The 17861-nt window shown below is 49.0% G+C and overlaps 6 protein-coding genes across 6 annotated transcripts; 3 read left to right on the top strand and 3 right to left on the bottom strand.

The window, feature by feature from the left end:
• Positions 1-88: 88 nt before the first annotated feature.
• On the bottom strand, positions 89-3369 carry VE01_04374 (uncharacterized protein). The gene has a single exon (XM_018273848.2). It carries the CDS (start codon positions 3243-3245, stop codon positions 186-188), a length of 3060 nt encoding a protein of 1019 aa, XP_018131162.1. The 5' UTR covers positions 3246-3369; the 3' UTR covers positions 89-185.
• Positions 3370-3506: 137 nt separating this feature from the next.
• SCJ1 (dnaJ in endoplasmic reticulum) lies at positions 3507-5275 on the top strand. Its single transcript, XM_018273847.2, has 3 exons — positions 3507-3723; positions 3797-3885; positions 3953-5275. Exons 1-3 carry the CDS (start codon positions 3652-3654, stop codon positions 5034-5036), a joined length of 1245 nt encoding a protein of 414 aa, XP_018131100.1. The 5' UTR covers positions 3507-3651; the 3' UTR covers positions 5037-5275.
• Positions 5276-5439: 164 nt separating this feature from the next.
• On the top strand, positions 5440-7776 carry VPS62 (Vacuolar protein sorting protein 62). The gene is made up of 2 exons (XM_018273846.2): positions 5440-6694; positions 6751-7776. The coding sequence occupies exons 1-2, from the start codon at positions 5921-5923 to the stop codon at positions 7537-7539; spliced, it is 1563 nt and encodes a 520-aa protein (XP_018131101.1). The 5' UTR covers positions 5440-5920; the 3' UTR covers positions 7540-7776.
• Positions 7777-10630: 2854 nt separating this feature from the next.
• Positions 10631-11871, bottom strand: VE01_04371 (uncharacterized protein; the record flags this gene model as incomplete). Its single annotated transcript, XM_018273845.1, has 5 exons — positions 10631-10699; positions 10761-10979; positions 11030-11154; positions 11205-11641; positions 11696-11871. The coding sequence occupies 5 exons, from the start codon at positions 11869-11871 to the stop codon at positions 10631-10633; spliced, it is 1026 nt and encodes a 341-aa protein (XP_018131102.1).
• A 1785-nt stretch (positions 11872-13656) lies between these two features.
• Positions 13657-15701, bottom strand: VE01_04370 (uncharacterized protein; the record flags this gene model as incomplete). Its single annotated transcript, XM_018273844.2, has 3 exons — positions 14992-15701; positions 14690-14943; positions 13657-14639 (listed from the first exon to the last, which is right to left on the bottom strand). The coding sequence occupies exons 1-3, from the start codon at positions 15570-15572 to the stop codon at positions 13657-13659; spliced, it is 1818 nt and encodes a 605-aa protein (XP_018131103.1). The 5' UTR covers positions 15573-15701.
• Positions 15702-15988: 287 nt separating this feature from the next.
• Positions 15989-17855, top strand: VE01_04369 (uncharacterized protein; the record flags this gene model as incomplete). Its single annotated transcript, XM_018273843.2, has 3 exons — positions 15989-16540; positions 16589-17190; positions 17265-17855. The coding sequence occupies exons 1-3, from the start codon at positions 16237-16239 to the stop codon at positions 17853-17855; spliced, it is 1497 nt and encodes a 498-aa protein (XP_018131129.1). The 5' UTR covers positions 15989-16236.
• Between the last annotated feature and the right edge of the window lie 6 nt (positions 17856-17861).

Genomic DNA, 17861 nt, shown 5'->3' with positions numbered 1-17861 from the left:
AACGGAACCAACTCTATTGGAGCTCCGTCCCGAACGTGTTTTTGTTAAGAACGGCCAACCAGTAAGGAAAGGCATGGTGTTATATATAGCCCAGACTCAAGCTGGAAATATGCAGATATTCCATTTTATGTATCTACATAGATAGATATATGCATACAGATACCACCCCTAGCCCCCCATCTATTCTACCGCCCCTTGGGCATCTTCTTCTCCTCCAACTCCTCAATATCCTTCTTCTTATGAAAGTGCGGCGCTACTTCCGTGAGCCACTCCGCCTTAATAGGCAGACAACTCCTCATATACTCCTTCGTAGTCTGCACCAACTCATAATAAACCAGCATCTTAATCGGCGGATTCGAGTCCATCAGCACGCTGCTAGGATGGACATACACCGTATTATTATTCTTCACCGTCCTGTAGCTATCGCCTCCACGCTGCAGTCTCGCCGCATTAGGGAAGAACCCCGCCGTGATAGCCTTCGAGATCGGCACCAGATCCGCCGCGCCCACACTGCTGATGGTGACTTCAACACGCTCGCACAGCTTGGCAAGCTGATCGCGGACATCGCGAGCACGCGTCAGCGAGCGCTGCTGTAGGAAGTTCTCTTTACTCCAGATAGGGCTGAAATCGCTGTCAACCCACTGGTTCCAGATATTCAGGAGCGTGAGGTGATCGCCTCCTTCCTTGACGGTGAAGCGTGCGCGCGCGCTGTCAGCGTGGATTTTCTTATCTTTGGGGCGGAAGAATAGGGCCGAGGCTTCAGAAAGCATGGCGACTATGCTGAGGATCTCTTCGACACAGCCGAGTTTGTCGGCGGCGAGGATGGATTTCGCGAGCATGGGGTCGGTGGGGAACTCGGCCATCTGCCGACCGATCTTGGTGAGCTCGCCTTTGTGGTTGAGGGCTTGTAGGGCGAAGAGCTGGTTCAGTGCGCCGATTAGGGTTTCGGTGGGAGGGGGGTCCATGAATTCGAAGTCGAGGAGTGCGTGGATGCCTAGAGACTTTAGGAGGAGGACGATGTCGTTGAGGTTTGTGCGCTGGATCTCGGGAGTGGTGGATTCATCCATCTCGTTCATGAACGCCCATTTCGTGTAGAGTCTGAAGCACTTTCCGGGGCCGACACGACCGGCTCTCCCGCTTCGCTGGTTGGCGGAGGCGCGGGAGCAGGGCACTGCTACAAGTTTTGACATGCCAGTGACGGGATTGTAGATATTTTCCTTGACGAAGCCAGGGTCGATAACGTATACGATACCGTCGATGGTTAAACTCGTCTCAGCAATGTTGGTGGCCAACACAACCTTTCGGGCACCGTCGGGGGTTGGCTCGAAAATCTTGCTCTGTAACTCGGAGGGTAAGTTGGCGTAAATGGGACATATGACAAGCTCCGGCACTCTGCTGCCGAGCTTTCGAGAGATCTCCGTAATATTCAGTTCCGCAGCTTCAATCTCATCCTGACCAGTTAAGAAGACTAGAATATCCCCCTTCCCTTGAGTGGTGTGGATCTGAAAGACGGTGGTAATTGCTGCTGCCAAATAATTTGCTTCCGGCTGCGGTGTGTAATGGATATCGACAGGGTATCGTCGACCAGGGATGTTGAAAATGGGTGCGTCGTCAAAGTAGTCCGCAAATTTCTTTGCGTTCATAGTTGCAGAAGAAATGAGGAGCTTCAAGTCAGGCCTCTCTCTCGCCAAATCCTTAACCAACGCCAACAAAATGTCCGTGTGAACAGTCCGTTCGTGGGCCTCGTCGATCATGATGGCAGCATAGCCACCAAGATCTGGCTCCGTCATGAACTCTCGCAGTAACATACCATCAGTCATGTACTTCAGCACAGTCTTGTCGCTCGTCGAGTCCTCGAATCGGATCGAATAACCGACTTCGTTGCCAACCTTGACACCCATCTCATCAGCTACACGAGCGGCAACACTCATAGCTGCAACACGACGAGGCTGCGTGCATCCGACCTTCAGACCATCTTTCGTATATCCTGCTTCATGCAAGTACTGGGGCAACTGCGTAGTCTTTCCGCTACCAGTTTCACCGACAATGACAAGGATCTGATGCTCTTCCAAGGCTGCGAGAAACTCGTCCCTGTATACGTAGATGGGAAGACTTTTTCGAGTCTCTTCCATACTGAGGGCTCTCTTCTCTGCAGCCTTGAGCTGTTCGGCCAAGAATCTCTCTTCCTTCGACATGCCTTTGCCCTCGCCTGGCATTCTTTGATCCATAACCCATTTAATGCCTTGCTCTTCATCCAGGACATAGTCATATTCGCCTTGGTCTGTCCACTCTCTGCTTTGGACTTGAGCTTTGGCTTTGGTCGCTTGCTCCTTTTCCCACTCCTCGTGCTCCGTAACAAACTTTTCTTGGCCGTATTCGTCACGATCAACGTAACGCTTGTACATAGCCTCCTCTTTCTTTTTCCTGTCGATTTTCCCCTTCTCCGTGATATAGTCTTCTGGCATGGCATAGCCATCCAAATGGTCGTCGATACGCAACCGCTCTTCGGCGATCCGTAGCACTTCCCTATTCTTTGCGAATTCTGCCTTTTCCTTCTCAGACAACCTGACGCCGCTCCTCAGTTCCTCCGTCTCCTCGGAAACCTGTTTCCTCAGTAACGCCAATCGTTCAGCTTCTCTCTTCTTCAAATATTCCTGTCGTGACCTCTCCCTCAGATCTGGCAAGGCCGCACTTCTCGCCGCCGCATCCTCAGCCAACAGCCGCCGCTGCGCCAATATCTTCCCATCCTTAGTGGAAGACCTGTCCTCAACAAGTTTCCTCGTTTTATCATCATCCTTCTCCCTCAAACGTTTCGCAAACGCCTCCCTCTCCTCGATATCCTTTTGTCTCTCACGCTCCTCCTTGGCGCCTTCAGATAGATCCGCCTCATCAACATGATCCGTCTTCAACCGCTTCGGCGCCGACTCCTGGAATTCTTGTTGTTCCTCCGCAGAGTCGTATTCCTCGTCACCCCAACGATCCTCATAATTTTCATCCCCAGCAGGTCGTCGGATAGTTCTAGACTTGTGTTCGGTCGGACGCGGTGATCGTCGGCGGGGCGACTTGTCACGTCGTGGCGAGCGTTCGCGCTCTCGACTCCTGTCGCGACGGTCCCTATCGTGGCGTGAAGAAGATGATTTCTCGCCATCGCGTCGCGAGCGCTTCTCCTTCTTCTTCTCGACAACCTTGGCAGGACCCAATTCCTCCTCCTCCATGGGTAGGAGGGCGTATTTCTTGGTACTCATCGTTTGCGGTGTACTGGTTTCGCCTCTAAACAAAGCCTTGGACACAGCAAACTAATAAAGATTGCCTGCCCTGAAAGCCTGGAAAGAAGACTTGCAGTTGTCGTTGCTAAATGGTAATTTTGCTCTTGCGACACCTTGGGAGGCTAAGCAGCCTTGTGAGGCGCGACCCTTGCCAAGATCAAAATTTAAGGTGTGTTTGCTCTGTTTGCACTAATTTCCTTTATCAATTAATGGCGAAATAGCCACGTTGAGCATATCATAATCCGTTTGGAGTTTGTAAATATCTCACCCCACCGACACTCCTTTTGCAACCCATGTTTTCATGATTGCGGATTCTTTGCTATCTTATATTATATCGAGCATTGTACATTGAATTGATTGAGGACGTCAAGGGAAATCCACAGATATGTGGGTGCGGGCAGCTTTGCTGTTTGTCTGCTTCTTGCAGCTTGTAGCTTGCGCCGAGGACTTTTATAAGGTGAGTTAGGCTCTACCGTCGCTGCTATGAAGGAAACATAATCATTTACGAGGGGCATCACTAATGTGAATAGCTCTTGGGCATTGACAAGCAAGCATCTAAGAGCGACATCAAACGGGCATACCGATCTCTAAGCAAGAAATTCCACCCCGATAAGAACCCGTAAGTGCCTGCCCCTCCATTTGCAGCTATATTTTACATTATAGCATCAGCGTCTAACGTATGTCAGTGGCGACGAGACTGCAAAGCAAAAGTTTGTTGAAATCGCAGCTGCTTATGAAGCTCTATCCGACACCGAGACCCGCCAAATCTACGACAAATACGGCCACGAAGGCCTGCAACAACACGCGCAGGGTGGTGGCCACCAGCAACACCATGATCCTTTTGACTTATTCTCCCGATTCTTCGGCGGCGGTGGTGGTGGCGGCTTCGGAGGCCACGGCGAGCGCCGAGGGCCAGATATGGAAGTGCGCATTGCCGTTCCTTTGAGGGACTTCTACAACGGGAAGAAGACAGAGTTCCATCTCGAGAAGCAGCAGATCTGCGACGAATGCGACGGAACTGGCGCAAGTGACAAGCAACTAGATGTTTGCGGAGAATGCCACGGCCATGGGGTAGTCATCAGGAAACACATGCTTGCGCCGGGTATCTTTCAACAGATGCAGGTCCGTTGCGATCACTGCGGTGGTCAAGGAAAGATTATCAAACATAAATGTACGGTTTGCGACGGCTCGAGGGTTGTGCGCAAGGTTAATGAGTTCACGTTGGATATTGAGAAGGGTGCGCCGGTTGGACACCGTATACGGTACGAGAATGACGCGGATGAGAGCCCTGACTGGGTTGCCGGCGACCTTATAGTCACATTACACGAGAAGGAACCGGATCTTGATGTTGATAACGAGCTGAAGGTTGATGGGACATTCTTCCGTCGCCGTGGTGATGATCTATACTGGAAAGAAACCCTCGGCTTAAGGGAAGCATGGATGGGTGGATGGACGCGCAATGTTACTCATCTCGACGGACATGTTGTCCAACTCTCGCGACCACGAGGCAAGGTCGTGCAGTCCGGTACAGTGGAGACTGTGAAGGACGAAGGAATGCCGATATGGGACGAAGATGGAGACAGCGTTTACCACAAAACAAAGTTCGGCAAGCTATTCATAGAGTATACCGTTGTGTTACCGGATCAGATGGAGAAGGGAATGGAGAAGGACTTCTGGGCTCTGTGGGAGAAGTGGAGGATGAAGAAGGGTGTGGATTTGGGGAAGGATTCAGGAAGACCTGTGAAGCCGGCCGTGAAGGATGAGCTGTGAGGAAAGAGCCTACCATGGCTTATGTATAGAATACCAAGTATAACCTATGGGAAGAATAGATTCCTTGATCTCTTGGATCATGTTTACATCATGTTCAGCGGCATGAGAGATGTATTTGTAGTATTCTGGTTGAGGAGCAGGGTATATTCCCGTGACTTGAGATTTCAAGCCTTTTTAAGCCTCGAATCCAAAGGTAGTCGAGGTTAAGTAGCCTTATGGGCGGGATAAACGTACTGTACAAGACAATGATGTGCATCGGTATAAAGTGGCGAACCAGCAGCGGCAGCTAATCAAGCTGACATGAGCAGGAGCCCCGATCGCCAATTCGCTCAACTGCCGCCCGTGCTTATGTAAGCGGCATACGATTCATTGTCTTACCAGACTTACCAGACGGCGTGTCAGTACCACTTCCTTCCATAGGCCATATTCTCAAGTATTCGCTATTCTTCAGGGTCTGTATAGTTCATGCGAACTATGTACACGTTCTTAGACTGAGTTCGAAGACTGGGTGGATATACAGACAAGAACCGTCGTTTTGATCAGCTGCGACTTTTTCCAGACGTCACCCGGCAGGCCCGGATTATCACAAAGGCAAAGAGGCAAGGGACGTTTCAACAACACAATCACAACGCAGAAACACCAAATTTGCGATCCTCACCTCGGAATACTGTTTGTATTATAGCCCGCATAATACAGGCCGTCTCAAAGTCCCTTGCGGCAGTTGACTATACATAAGAACGACTCCCACGGGAATTGACACCGATACCGCCGCCGTCTTACTACTCGGACGACTCGGACGATTTGGCCGAACCAGAATTTTGCAGACGAGAAATACTATTCCGCATTTATAGACTGCAGGTCCTATGAGACAATATCCCGCCTAGATGCTATATTCCACGCTGCGCATCCTTGCGCTGTCTGCTGGCGTGATTGCTTCTGCTCAGGCGCTAGAACAAGACCACTTCGACACCCCGATCCACCCGGAATGGCTGGACGGTCATATGCCAACGGGGACAGCCGGCGATGGGAAGATTCAAAAAGATATCCCGAGCTATGTGCTTGAGTACGCACCCCTGGTGCATCTCGCCGAGGATGAAATACATTGGCCTAGTGTGATGGACGAGCATTTGGTCCACACAAAACCATATGTGGATTTCAAGCCCGTGCCAAAGGATGAACAGCATCCCACAGTGTGGGACTTGGGAGACCTTAACAAACACGATGGTGGCCTTCACATCTATCTCCAGAGCCGGGACGATGTAATGACGAGCCCGGCCTGGATGCTGAGCGCGCATAATATGCCCGTACCGCCACCTGCCACCCCAGAAGGTAACGAGACCGATTCAGCTGCGCCAAAGGGTGAGGGTAAGAGGGGCGAGAAGAGGAAGAAGATTAGCAAGATTGGCGGGCGGAGTCCTGCGCCTGTCGTTTTGACTGTGGTTGATAAGGGTGATGGAGTCATACTTGCATTTTGGTTCTACTTCTACAGCTACAACCTCGGCAACAGTGTCTTCGGGGTTGGCTTTGGCGACCATGTTGGGGATTGGGAGCATAGTGTGATGAAATTCCGAAACGGGGTTCCAGAGACGATGTTTCTTAGCCAGCATACCGGTGGGCGAGCCTACACCTTTGGCGCCATGGAAAAGTATGGCAAGCGCGTAAGTCACCCACCTACTACCCCTGAAATAGTATAACGGCGACTAACATTTCACAGCCCGTAATCTACTCTGCCAAAGGCAGCCATGCCCTCTATGCCACACCCGGAATCCAGGCGTACATCCTCCCCTTCGCCATCCTCCACGACACAACCTCCCACGGCCCTCTCTGGGACCCAGCTCTAAACGTCATGTCCTACCACTACACCTCTCCCGAAGACCACTCCGACGTCGGCGACAAAATGGTCAGCGAGCCTTCCACCTCCGCGTCAGTCACCGACTTCACCCCTGGCATACTCACGCCCAGTCTCCAGAACCCCAACGCGCCCACCAGCTGGTTCTACTACGGCGGCTACTGGGGCGACAAAGGCTACCCCTCCAACGACCCGCGCCAATACCAAGCCCCCATAGTCGGCGAGCGCAAATTCGTCGACGGCCCCTTCGGTCCACGCTTCAAATCCATAGGCCGACACGACGTCTGCCTGAAGAAAGGCCCCTGCGAGGTCAGCACGACGATCGCGCCGCGCCTGTGGCTGCTCAACTGGCTGTACAACTGGGCGTGGGTGTGTGGCGGGTTCCTGGTGCTGGTGGTGGTGGGGATTGCGGGGTATACGGTGGGGAGACATGTGAAGTGGGGACATACGATGTTGGTGCGGATTCGGAGGGGGAGGGGGGAGAAGAAGGTGCTGGAGGATGTGGAGAGGAGTCCGTTGTTGAGTGAGGCGACGAGTGAGGCGGAGGATGGGGCGGAGCCGAGTGTTGTGGCGTTGGATGTTGAGGGGGGGAGGGCGGTGACTTATGGGACGATAAATGCGACGGTGGTTGAGGGTGCTGATAGAGCCGGATAGAGAGGGGTGATAGAGTTGGGTATGATTTGGGATTTGGACACTTAGATTGAAGGAGTTGGGAAGAATCAGTGTTCCCCAAATAGTACTCGAATACTATTCGGCATTTGCCCGAATACTCTGGCTCTGATAGTATTCGCCGAATACTCGTACGAATACTCGCCGAATAGTATTCGGCGAGTTAATGAGGCTCAACTGTAGTATAGTATAATATAGTAATTGAAATATGATAACTCTGTCTACTCGCTATCGTCGTCCTCGTCGCCTATAACCCCCCAATCCCGTAGGCAGAGTAGATATCGAAGAGTAGAAGGCAGTAATCTATTCCTTTTCTTAGTGACTATATCACCGCCGACACTAAATATGCGCTCTGACGCTACCGATGAGGCTGGAATTGCTAGATAATCCCGTGCGATCCGTGATATAACCGGATACTGAAACTGCTTTGCTTGCCAATATTTGAGAATATTAGTATGGCGGTCGACTCCGCTCTCTTTAAGCCATCGTCGCCACTCAACTTCCTCAATTAAAGGCCTATGATGCTGATACATCTCGTCGTCGGAATCAAGCTCTCTTAGGGTTGTTATCTGCTCTGTTTCGGCGGCAATAGTAGCTTCAATGGCGGTAACCTGTATATCATTCTCACGGTCTTTATACCGGTTAAAGCAAGCTGCGAACTGCGCCCTTGCCCTATCTCGTTTTATAGCGTCTACGCTATTTGGCATATAAAATTCGTATATACTCAAGTTGAATCTTAGGTCGCAGATAGTAGCAATTAACGAGTGGCTTGAGCCTTAATTTGTTATAAGGTTATAGTAAGTATCAAGCTTACTATATGACGCTTTACAAGCTGTGCTAATTGCTGCTATAGTCGATGGAGCGATTTCCATTGCCTTAAGCTTATTTAAAAGCCGTAGATAGTGTGGAATATAGACGTTTAACGTTGGATAATTATCAGCTTGAACTTGCTCTACAGGCTTGACGAATATCTTAAAGAACGCCTTGAGTCCATGTAACACTTGCCATTCTATCGATGTAATGATAATATCACGCATACTTAAATCCATCGTTTGCGAAGCACATAAAGCATTGATTGGCTGCTCAAGCTTTAAAGCGTTCTCAAGCATATGATATGTTGAGTTCCATCGCACAGGCATGTCGAGGGACAGAGAAACCACCTAGATACCCATAGTAGATGCTTGCACTTTCAATGCATCTTTCTATGCTCGACGGTTCCGGAAGACATAGATATGTCGGCGTAGTTTTATAAGAACCGTTGCTACTTCATCTCTATTAGGAACGAAGCCTTGAGTATGAGCAGAGCCTTGCTTAAGCCTATATGATTCCGTTTGTTCTGATGGCACAGCTTTTAACATAGTTAAAGCTGCTTGAACCGCAAGGTTTATAATATGTGCCATGTATCGAACGTCGCCTTCCTTTACTGTAAAGCTCCATGGTTGCTGTATAGAAGCGATATCCGTACATACCCCTATTTCAAACTCTGCAAGCATTGCTGTATTATTCGATGCGTTGTCTCGAGTAATCGTAAAGACTCCATTTGTAATACCAAAGTCGTCGGTGATAGCTTGAAGCTGCTCTGCAAGATATTCACCTAAATGAATAGGCTCCTTTAAATGTATGATATCAAGAACACAGTGCTAGTGAACCCATTCGTTATTAATCTAATGAACAGTTATCGTAGCGTGCTCTGCGCCATTCATTGCTGACCATGAATCAGTCGTAAGTGATAACCGTCCACCCTTTATAACATGAGCCTAGAGTTCTATTTGCAGCTTCATACGGTAGTTGCAGAATGTCTTATGTAAATCGCGCATTAAAGAGCTCGTTGATAGAACTAACGTCGAAGGGCTAAGCTGGTGAACAAGCTGTCGAAACGAAGGCCGATCAACTAGACTCATTGGTAAGTTATTAGATACAATAAATGCAAGTAATAACTCTCGATATCGAGACGCACAAATTGGATTAGATCCTCCTACTCGAGGAGTAAAGAATCTGTGGGCGTTTTGGACTTTTCTCATATTCTGAGCGCCCTGCGAATCCTGCGAACTCTGGTCCTGCGAACTCTGGTCCTGTGAACTCTGGTCCTGCGAACTCTGGCTCTGCGAGCTCTGGGCACGTTGTAGTAATGGAGGTCCTGGTTTTATAGCTTCAAATAATGTAGGATGCATGCTCTAGACATGCCTCCATAAATTACTCGTGATGTTCCATGATAAAAGCTTCGGTTTTGGCTTATAATTACAGCCATCTTGCATGCAGACAATCTTCATTGTTACAGGGCTAGTGCTTAACAATGTTCTACTAAATACATTCTTTAGGAATAGCGGTGACTGAGTATTTGGAAGCCGTGGTTGTATTTGTAGTAATGGTAGAGCTATCGATGGCGAAGACTCTAACGGAAAAGGGGTTGGTAGGTGCTGTATATCTTCATCTTCGTCACTTAGAGCCGATAGCTCAGAGTCGCTCATTCTAGCCAAAATATCGAGTATATTGATTAGATCTATTTCTACGGACCTATCTAATTATGAGGGCGGGGTAGAATTTTCATTACTTGGCATCCTTGGCATCAATTGCCAAGGACTCGAATAGTATTCGGGTCCTTGGCAAATACTCGCCGAATACTTCAAATTTACGCCGAATACTGCTCATCGCCGAATACTATTCGAAAATCACAAATCCTCATACTATTTTGGGGAACACTGATTTCCGAGCGCGAGCGAAACTTGTCGAATTCAGAGGGGCTACGGCTCTTATGCCGTGCCCCGGAGCTATTCTCCATAAGAACGACACTAAAATGACTAAGTTTCACTCCGCAGTTGCCTGATTCTGCAGGCCATAATTACATGGGTTATTTACTCATATCCGCCACGTTATATAGAATAATTAGAAAGGCTGAACTAACTAGACATTTAATTTTTAATTGATCTTTATTTTATTTAAACTTCTACTATAGGCGTTGAATAGCCCTTTCGCCGAAAAACCCTTCTAGAGCCAAGTACCTAGCGGGCAACTTGTCACAGGGCGCCATACGCACCGAGGCATCATCTGCCGCCTCCTCCACCTCGTGGTATCAATCTTATGTGCCGCTAAGAAGTGTCTGAAGGTCCACTGGAAGAGTGATGGTGTGGCTCTTGAGTGCTGCCTCCTAAAATTGATATCCGTTAGCATGTGGTCATCCATAAACTAGCTGGGTTGGATGGACGTACGAAGTAAGGAAGGTGGACGCCATTGTAGACCGCTGTCTGCCCCACGATGATCATGTTGACTATGCCGGTCTTAGAATTTACGCTGCCGAGCACAAGTGCCTGGTCAACGATAGCCTTTATGGGGAGCAAGTTCTGTCCTGGCTTCAAGATGAAGTTTTCGATGGTGCTATTGCCAATGAGACCCTTCTCCTTTGTGGAGATATTCATTACGACTGTTCCCTGTATTTGTTTTAGTTGCTGTAACAATGATGGGGAACGGAGACACGTACAAGCTCGACGGTCAAAACAGAAGGGTTTGGAATAAGTGCCATCCCTAACAAGTTGGGCTGTCCTGGCTCGGCCAACAAGTCGATCTTAGGCTGGGTAATGTTGAAGCCCTTGAAGCCGTTGAGTGCTATATTAATTAGCTCGGGGTTCGGAAGTGGAGAGCAATGCGCTACATACCCTTAAAAGTAATGGAGGAGTTGTAGGTGACGCTGTTGACAGGCAGAGCGCCTAAGTGCAGCTTGGTCTTGCCCTCCATTATAACTGTGATAGACTCCTGCGTCAAGACTTGCTTGCAGAACTCAGTGACCTGGTCTATGTCGACAATCTTTGTTTCCTGGTCGTTGATGATGATGCTGGTGCCTGGGTGTTGGGCATGGACCTGGGGCATCCTGAGCTGTGTTATCACCTTGTCGTGCCTGACCCCATCTTTTACGAGGTGCATGCTGACGTTGAATGCATCCAGCGTTGGGGTGAACGGGCTGTCGCTGTGCTGGACTGCATCGACAGAGACGGTGAGGGTATCCAGCGTTGGCTTCATGAACTTTAGGCTATTGTAGCTGAGAGTCGCATCGTCAATGCCCTTTTGCGCAATCTTAGGCATTGCCACATATACTCTACAGGGCTTGTATAAGTTTCGAGGACGCGTCAAAAGAGGAAGTGTAACTCACAGGCATAATGCTATTATGAGGAACCCAGCGCAGAATGCGATGAGATGCGCCCACCAAAATCGCTTGAAGTGATTCTTGACCTTGCCTCCAGTGGTAAGTTTCGCTTGGTAATTCTCGATCTGTTCCACCTCACCACCCCCTTTCCGCTCGCTGGACGACTCGTTGCCCCTAGACATTCTGGCGACTGACTGAACGAGTGTAATGTTAATGCAGTGCTTAGAGACTGGTAACCAAAAATGCGAAGGAAAGGATGTGCAGTGTCGAGGACTTAACTTTATAGAGAGATGGCAAGCAGTTTAAAGGCAGATCATATCAATGGGGAATAAGGGCACGATACAAGGATCCGAACCAATGTACACCAACTGATGGTGTGCGCTAGTTGCGGGGAACTTGACGCCGATGAAATCGAGCCAGGCCCGCTATCATTAGGGATCTACATTCCCCGCGCTATTCCCCACAATGTTTCGGGGGTGGTGTCTCAGCTAGAAGATCATAGGGGTAGCCGTGGTGCTGCCAGGGATCGCTGAGATGTGCGGTTGACATGTGCTTCTTATTATCGTGACGCTTGGAGCAAGTATGGGCAAAGCCGAGTTTATCGCAATACCAAAAAGACAAACTCTCCCCGTTGTTTCAAGATCCCAAGCCCTATCGTTGAGCATGTGAATATCTTCTGGCTGATGCCATTTCTGGAATTGGTTTCTGATCTGGCGCCATAGTGGCCTTCAAACAATATGTATACCCCACCATTCCAGGCTCCTTGGTCCCATAGTTGAGTGAATATCGCGGGGAGAGTTGTATCTGGCGAGTTATTCAATCTTACTACGCCCAACGCTTAGAGGCCATGACCGGTACGAGATTGAATAACTTTTACGAATCCGAAACAGAACCCGAGCCAAGATCTATCCCTGAGACAACTTTGAGCTTGATTGATCACATTTTATATATTCTAGTTCTAATCTAATGCCATAGCGGCCATCTAACTACGGATACAGACCACGCCCAGTTATCGGGTCCAATGCAACAGCATTATGGCCACCTTGTATCAAAAGTAAATCGTAGAGCCAAGAATAACCAAAAGAACACCTAATATATACCTGTATAATGATTCCTGAGACTATTCTTTTGGTTTCGAAGTGGAGGGGCTCAAAAGCAAAGTCAAGAACTGAGGGGAGGTTCGGACTCGGCGCGATTCGGAGAAGTTGACGGCTCGGACCGACTCAAAACAGGGTTCAACACAAGGATAGTTTGACGCCTCAGACCGAAATCGTCGTAACCGCCTGTTCGCTTGGGTTACGGCGATAACGTCCCATCGTTTGAATTTCGGTTTCCTAATCCTTGTCAAGTTTCTCCATTCGTTTCGTGGCTGGCTGTCACTGTTTGGGAAGGGCTGTCTACAACGAGGAGAAGGACGCTGGCGCCTCAAGTCGATTTTTGTGGATTTTATTTTACCAGAGATAATCAAATACCACGAAATATCCGTAAATAACAACATCGTGACGTTTCACAGTACTCATTCTCTAGACGTGACCTCCTACAGGCGCAAGACAACACATCCGCTTGGAGGTTGGCTGCGCAGTGAAGCGAATTGAGTCCAAACGCCGCACACAAGCAAGCCGTTTCTTCCACGCTTCAGAGAAGGCCACTCCACAAGGTTTTATGAACACATGTTAGCAACTCGTCCCATGACCTCTTTTATCTCCAACCGTATTGCCGACGGAAATCTCGCTCATCCGCTGGAGGCCCTCAGCTGAACATGCGGGGCTTCAAACGGTTTAGTCCCTGCCTAAGCGCACCCCGTCTTCATCAGCTAAAGATTATGCTGGTTACGCCACCACATACAAGTCGTAAGGCTAAGCCATACGATTAAAATTATGATCATTTAAAAAAACATTAGAAGTAAGTACCTTTCTATGGAAAGTTTTGTGTAGAGTGATATTTTGCCGGTTACGCCACAACCTACGTTATGTCGCTGCCACACCTACAGCCGTACCCTTCAATACTGATATTAATGCATCCTGATCAACCTCCTCATCCAATGAACCCAAGTAATAAGTCATATCGCTGCCATCAATCTCTTCCAGAGCAAAGCCGTTTCCGAGGAACGAAAACCTATTATCATCATCATACTTCATGTAGAAGTCCTCAAATCTAGGGTCCTTCAAGAGTCTCAGGAAGGACACTCGACTACCAGGGTAGATTGTTGGTATGCTGCCTGGTTGTCCGTTTTTGAACCAGCTCGAGCATGGATCTGTCCAAGCTGTGCGTTTTAAGAACTCGGCTGAGTGCTTTATAAAGTCCTGGGTGACCTCTCGTCTTGGGTACAAAGATCGAATGCCGTCGACTTGCATCTTGATGATGACTTTGATGATGTAGTCAGTGTACTTCTCGATAACTGGGAAGAAGCTTCCATGTGCGAGAGGGCCGTATGGACCACAGAAGGAGAAGTAGTTGGGGATTTCTGGGACAGCAACACTAAGGTATGAGAGAACGCCCTCGTTAGTCCAGGTGTCACGCAGGTCAATACCATTGACGGTGAGAGGGAATCGGGGGATCCAAGAGGTGTCGAAACCAGTTGCACAGACTATCGCGTCAACCTCATACTCGGTTCCCGTGTGATCGACGAAGCCTGTTGGAGTGACCGCCTTGATAGTCTGGGTGAAGCAGGTCGTTTTCTTGCCCGCCAACGCCTCCAAGTAACCATTTCCAGGTGTGGGACGTCGGCACCCAACAGCAAAGTCCTTCGGGATGATCTTCTCAGCCAACTCTGGATCTTCTACCATTCTCCTCCTCATTTCCTTGTCCGAGTAGTCTTTGGCGACTTTGGCATCATCACTTTTCTTGATGATGAGGCTAAAACGTTGATTTAATTCCTTCTCAATCATCTTTCGATATGCCAGGTATTTGGCCGGGTCGGTCTTCATGAGCTCCTTTTGCTCTTCGCTATCTTTGAAAAGTTAGTCTTCAAACCACAGAATCGGACAGAGAAAAGCTTACAGTAGAAGTTTCTGCCATCTTTACCCGCGAAGTCTTGAGCAAATCCAGCTGTAATCCATGTTGGACTTCGTACCCAGGTATAAAGATGGTCTAATCTCTCGTAGAGGGATGCCACAATTTGGACTCCACTGCTTCCAGCGCCGATCACTGCAATCTTCTTACCGGTGAAGTTATAAGATTGGTCCCAGGTTGCAGAATGCATGAGCTTCCCCGTGAAGTCATGAAGGCCTGGAACAGTAGGCCACTTCCACTTACTATTTGTGAGTTAGTAATGGAGTTGCAAATGAGCGGTTATTCCATACTTTAAAACACCACCTCCGTTGAGAAAGACATCACAATAGTCGGTCTTTTCCTCCCCAGTTGCGATGTCCTTTACTGTCAACTTCCATTTGCCTTCTTCGTCTGTCCACGCCGCACCAACAATGAGATGCCTTAATTTGACGTACTTCTCGATGAAATTGTTTTCTTCCTCGATCGACTTGAGGTATTCCCAGATCTCTTGTGATTCAGAGTAGTATTTCGACCAGATTGCAGGCTTCCAGGAGTATTGATAGTTGACGCTAGGAATATCGCAAGCGCAACCAGCGTAACGGTTCTCTAGCCACGTTCCTCCGATGTCATCGTTCTTCTCATAACACACAATATCGACATTCTCCAGCTTGTCCTCTGCCAGTTTGAACAGGTTGAGTCCTGAGATACCGGCCCCCATTATGACCACACGCATGTGCTTTTTAGTTCCAAATGGCTGTTCACGGATGGTGTATGGGAGACTCCCCGTCGTCGTCGCTGGGATAGGGGCGTCGGTCTGCCCAGCTCTGTTGCAACTGGCATTCGTAGTGGCTTGGGAATTTATAAAGTCATCTAACAACATTGATGGTGCCATGATGAGAATGGAGGGTATTCGCGACAAGAGAAAACTTTAAAGGATTGAGATTGTGTCGTCTTTTCCCCGTCGACAAGACGTCGACTTTTAATAGGGGCTGCCACATTGCTGCAGAATTGTGGCAAGATGCCCATCATCAAATCCCCTTATTGCACTCGCCGAATGATGTCTCCGTGGGTACTTGCAGCTCATCGCATGTTCCAGCCCGTGGAATAGCTAATCACACCTCGGATGCAATATTGCCGACTTCAACATCCACCGGAAGCAATCCCACCGGAACTCGGAATTGTAAAACTCAAGGCTGCCAATCGGGGTGATGGTGGGTCCGGTGGGTCACCAGGGTGTCAAGAAATGCTCTGTCATATGCCGAAATGGCAGAGGGCAGGCACTTGAAAACGACTACACTAAGTTGAAGACAAACTGTCGAAGTCACCCCCCACACTCGATCCCCGTTAATCAGGCAGGTCAAAGACGTAGCGAGCATGCGAGCTACCTCATAAGGCTGGTTTGCCTTGTTTAAATAACGCAAATTCCTACTAATCACAAGATGATTCATTAATCCAAGAATGACGCATGTGCGGGGGTAGCTCATAAGGTAGAACTTTCTTCTTTCTTCTCCTTCCATGAGGGCATTTAAACATCAAGCAAAAAGGTCAGCATCGCCATGGATTCAGTACTAGCGCCAAAGCCATCAGTGCTAGGCCTGCGGGACCCTTCACTTCTAGTAACCGATGGTCTTGTCGCTGGACAATGGAGAACTGGAGCATCAGGAAAGACTTTTTCAGTCACTGAGCCATCTTCCGGCGAAGAGCTGTCACGTTGTGCCGACCTCGCACTGCTTGACTTTGTAGAGGCCATCGACAGCGCATACATCGGATATCAGAAATTCTACAGCTCAACAACAGCAAAAGAGAGAGGCGGCCTTCTGAGACGGTGGAATGACTTGATCCTTGAGAATGCTGATGATCGTATGATTCTCGATAGCTGCTCTCAATATCATGTCTAATGTCTAACAGTCGCTATTATCCTTTCTTCAGAAAACGGCAAGACCTTGGCAGAGGCCAAAGGAGAGGTCTCATATGCTGCCTCTTTTGTCGCGTGGTTCGCAGAAGAGGCCACTCGATCATACGGCAATACTATTCCCTCGTCATATCATAATACAACAGTCCTGACGTTCAAAGAACCAGTTGGAGTCTGCGGGATAATCACCCCATGGAACTTCCCAGCCGCAATGATCACTCGAAAAATTGCTCCCGCTTTTGCAGCAGGATGTTCGGTTGTTATCAAGCCACCGAGTGAGACCCCATTCAGTGCGCTCGCGCTCGCAAAGTTGGCCTTGGAAGCAGGTATTCCAAGCTCCTGCTTGCATGTGGTTCCTACAAAAGACCACAACGCCTCTTTGGAACTTGCTACCAACCCGAAGGTCAAGAAGTTGAGCTTTACGGGCTCCACAGGGGTTGGCAAGATGCTCACAAAGCTTGCGGCTGGAACGATGAAGAAGGTCAGCATGGAGTTAGGTGGAAATGCGCCATTCGTGGTCTTTAGTGATGCTGACTTGGACCTTGCGGTTGATGGCGCCATGATCTCAAAGTTCAGGTCTACTGGTCAGACCTGTGTTGTGAGTGTAATCAGCAGTTCTATCCAAAGCTTCTCTCAGTGTGTTCCTGTTTTCTAATACTTGTGGAAATATAGTGCGCAAACAGGTTGCTCGTTCATAGCTCTGTTGTCGGCGAGTTTACGAAGAAGCTCGTTGCTAAGGTGGAGAGCTTAAAAATTGGACGGGGCTTAGATAGTAGTACCACTCAGGGGCCTCTAGTTAATGCTTCCGCGGTTGCCAAAGTCGAGGAGCACGTACAAGACGCCGTCTCGAAGGGTGCAAAGCTCCACACCGGTGGAAAGAAACCAGCAGGCTTGAAGGGATTCTTCTACGAGCCAACCGTTCTGACTGGAGCAACCACAAAAATGAACGTGGCCTACGAAGAGACGTTCGGACCACTCGCGGCTATCTTTGCGTTCCAAACCGAAGAGGAAGCGCTTGCGCTTGCGAATGATACAGAGTTCGGACTTGCGGGCTACTTCTTCAGCAAAGATATTGGCAGAGTCATGCGCGTTGCGCAGAGAATGCAATGCGGCATGGTTGGAGTGAACACAGGCCTCATCAGTGCCGCGGAGTCGCCTTTCGGAGGTATCAAAGAGAGCGGTGTTGGAAGGGAAGGAAGCAAGTACGGCTTGGCTGAGTACCAGAACATCAAGTGCGTCACAATAGGCAACATCCATATGTAGAGTTAT

Source organism: Pseudogymnoascus verrucosus (genome assembly GCF_001662655.1).
Source record: "Pseudogymnoascus verrucosus strain UAMH 10579 unplaced genomic scaffold scaffold_17, whole genome shotgun sequence".
NCBI classification, from domain to species: Eukaryota; Fungi; Ascomycota; class Leotiomycetes; order Thelebolales; family Thelebolaceae; genus Pseudogymnoascus; species Pseudogymnoascus verrucosus.
Note: the sequence above shows the minus strand (reverse complement) of the source record. Positions and strands in the feature narration are given on the sequence as shown.

What these genes read in the sequence shown, in the direction of transcription:
- VE01_04374 (XM_018273848.2), bottom strand. Translation starts at nt 3,245, where the DNA reads ATGAGTACCAAGAAATACGCCCTCCTACCCATGGAGGAGGAGGAATTG.
- SCJ1 (XM_018273847.2), top strand. Translation starts at nt 3,652, where the DNA reads ATGTGGGTGCGGGCAGCTTTGCTGTTTGTCTGCTTCTTGCAGCTTGTA. An exon ending in GCGCCGAGGACTTTTATAAG is followed by an intron (nt 3,724 to 3,796) that starts GTGAGTTAGGCT and finishes TAATGTGAATAG; the next exon opens with CTCTTGGGCATTGACAAGCA. An exon ending in TTCCACCCCGATAAGAACCC is followed by an intron (nt 3,886 to 3,952) that starts GTAAGTGCCTGC and finishes AACGTATGTCAG; the next exon opens with TGGCGACGAGACTGCAAAGC.
- VPS62 (XM_018273846.2), top strand. Translation starts at nt 5,921, where the DNA reads ATGCTATATTCCACGCTGCGCATCCTTGCGCTGTCTGCTGGCGTGATT. An exon ending in TGGAAAAGTATGGCAAGCGC is followed by an intron (nt 6,695 to 6,750) that starts GTAAGTCACCCA and finishes AACATTTCACAG; the next exon opens with CCCGTAATCTACTCTGCCAA.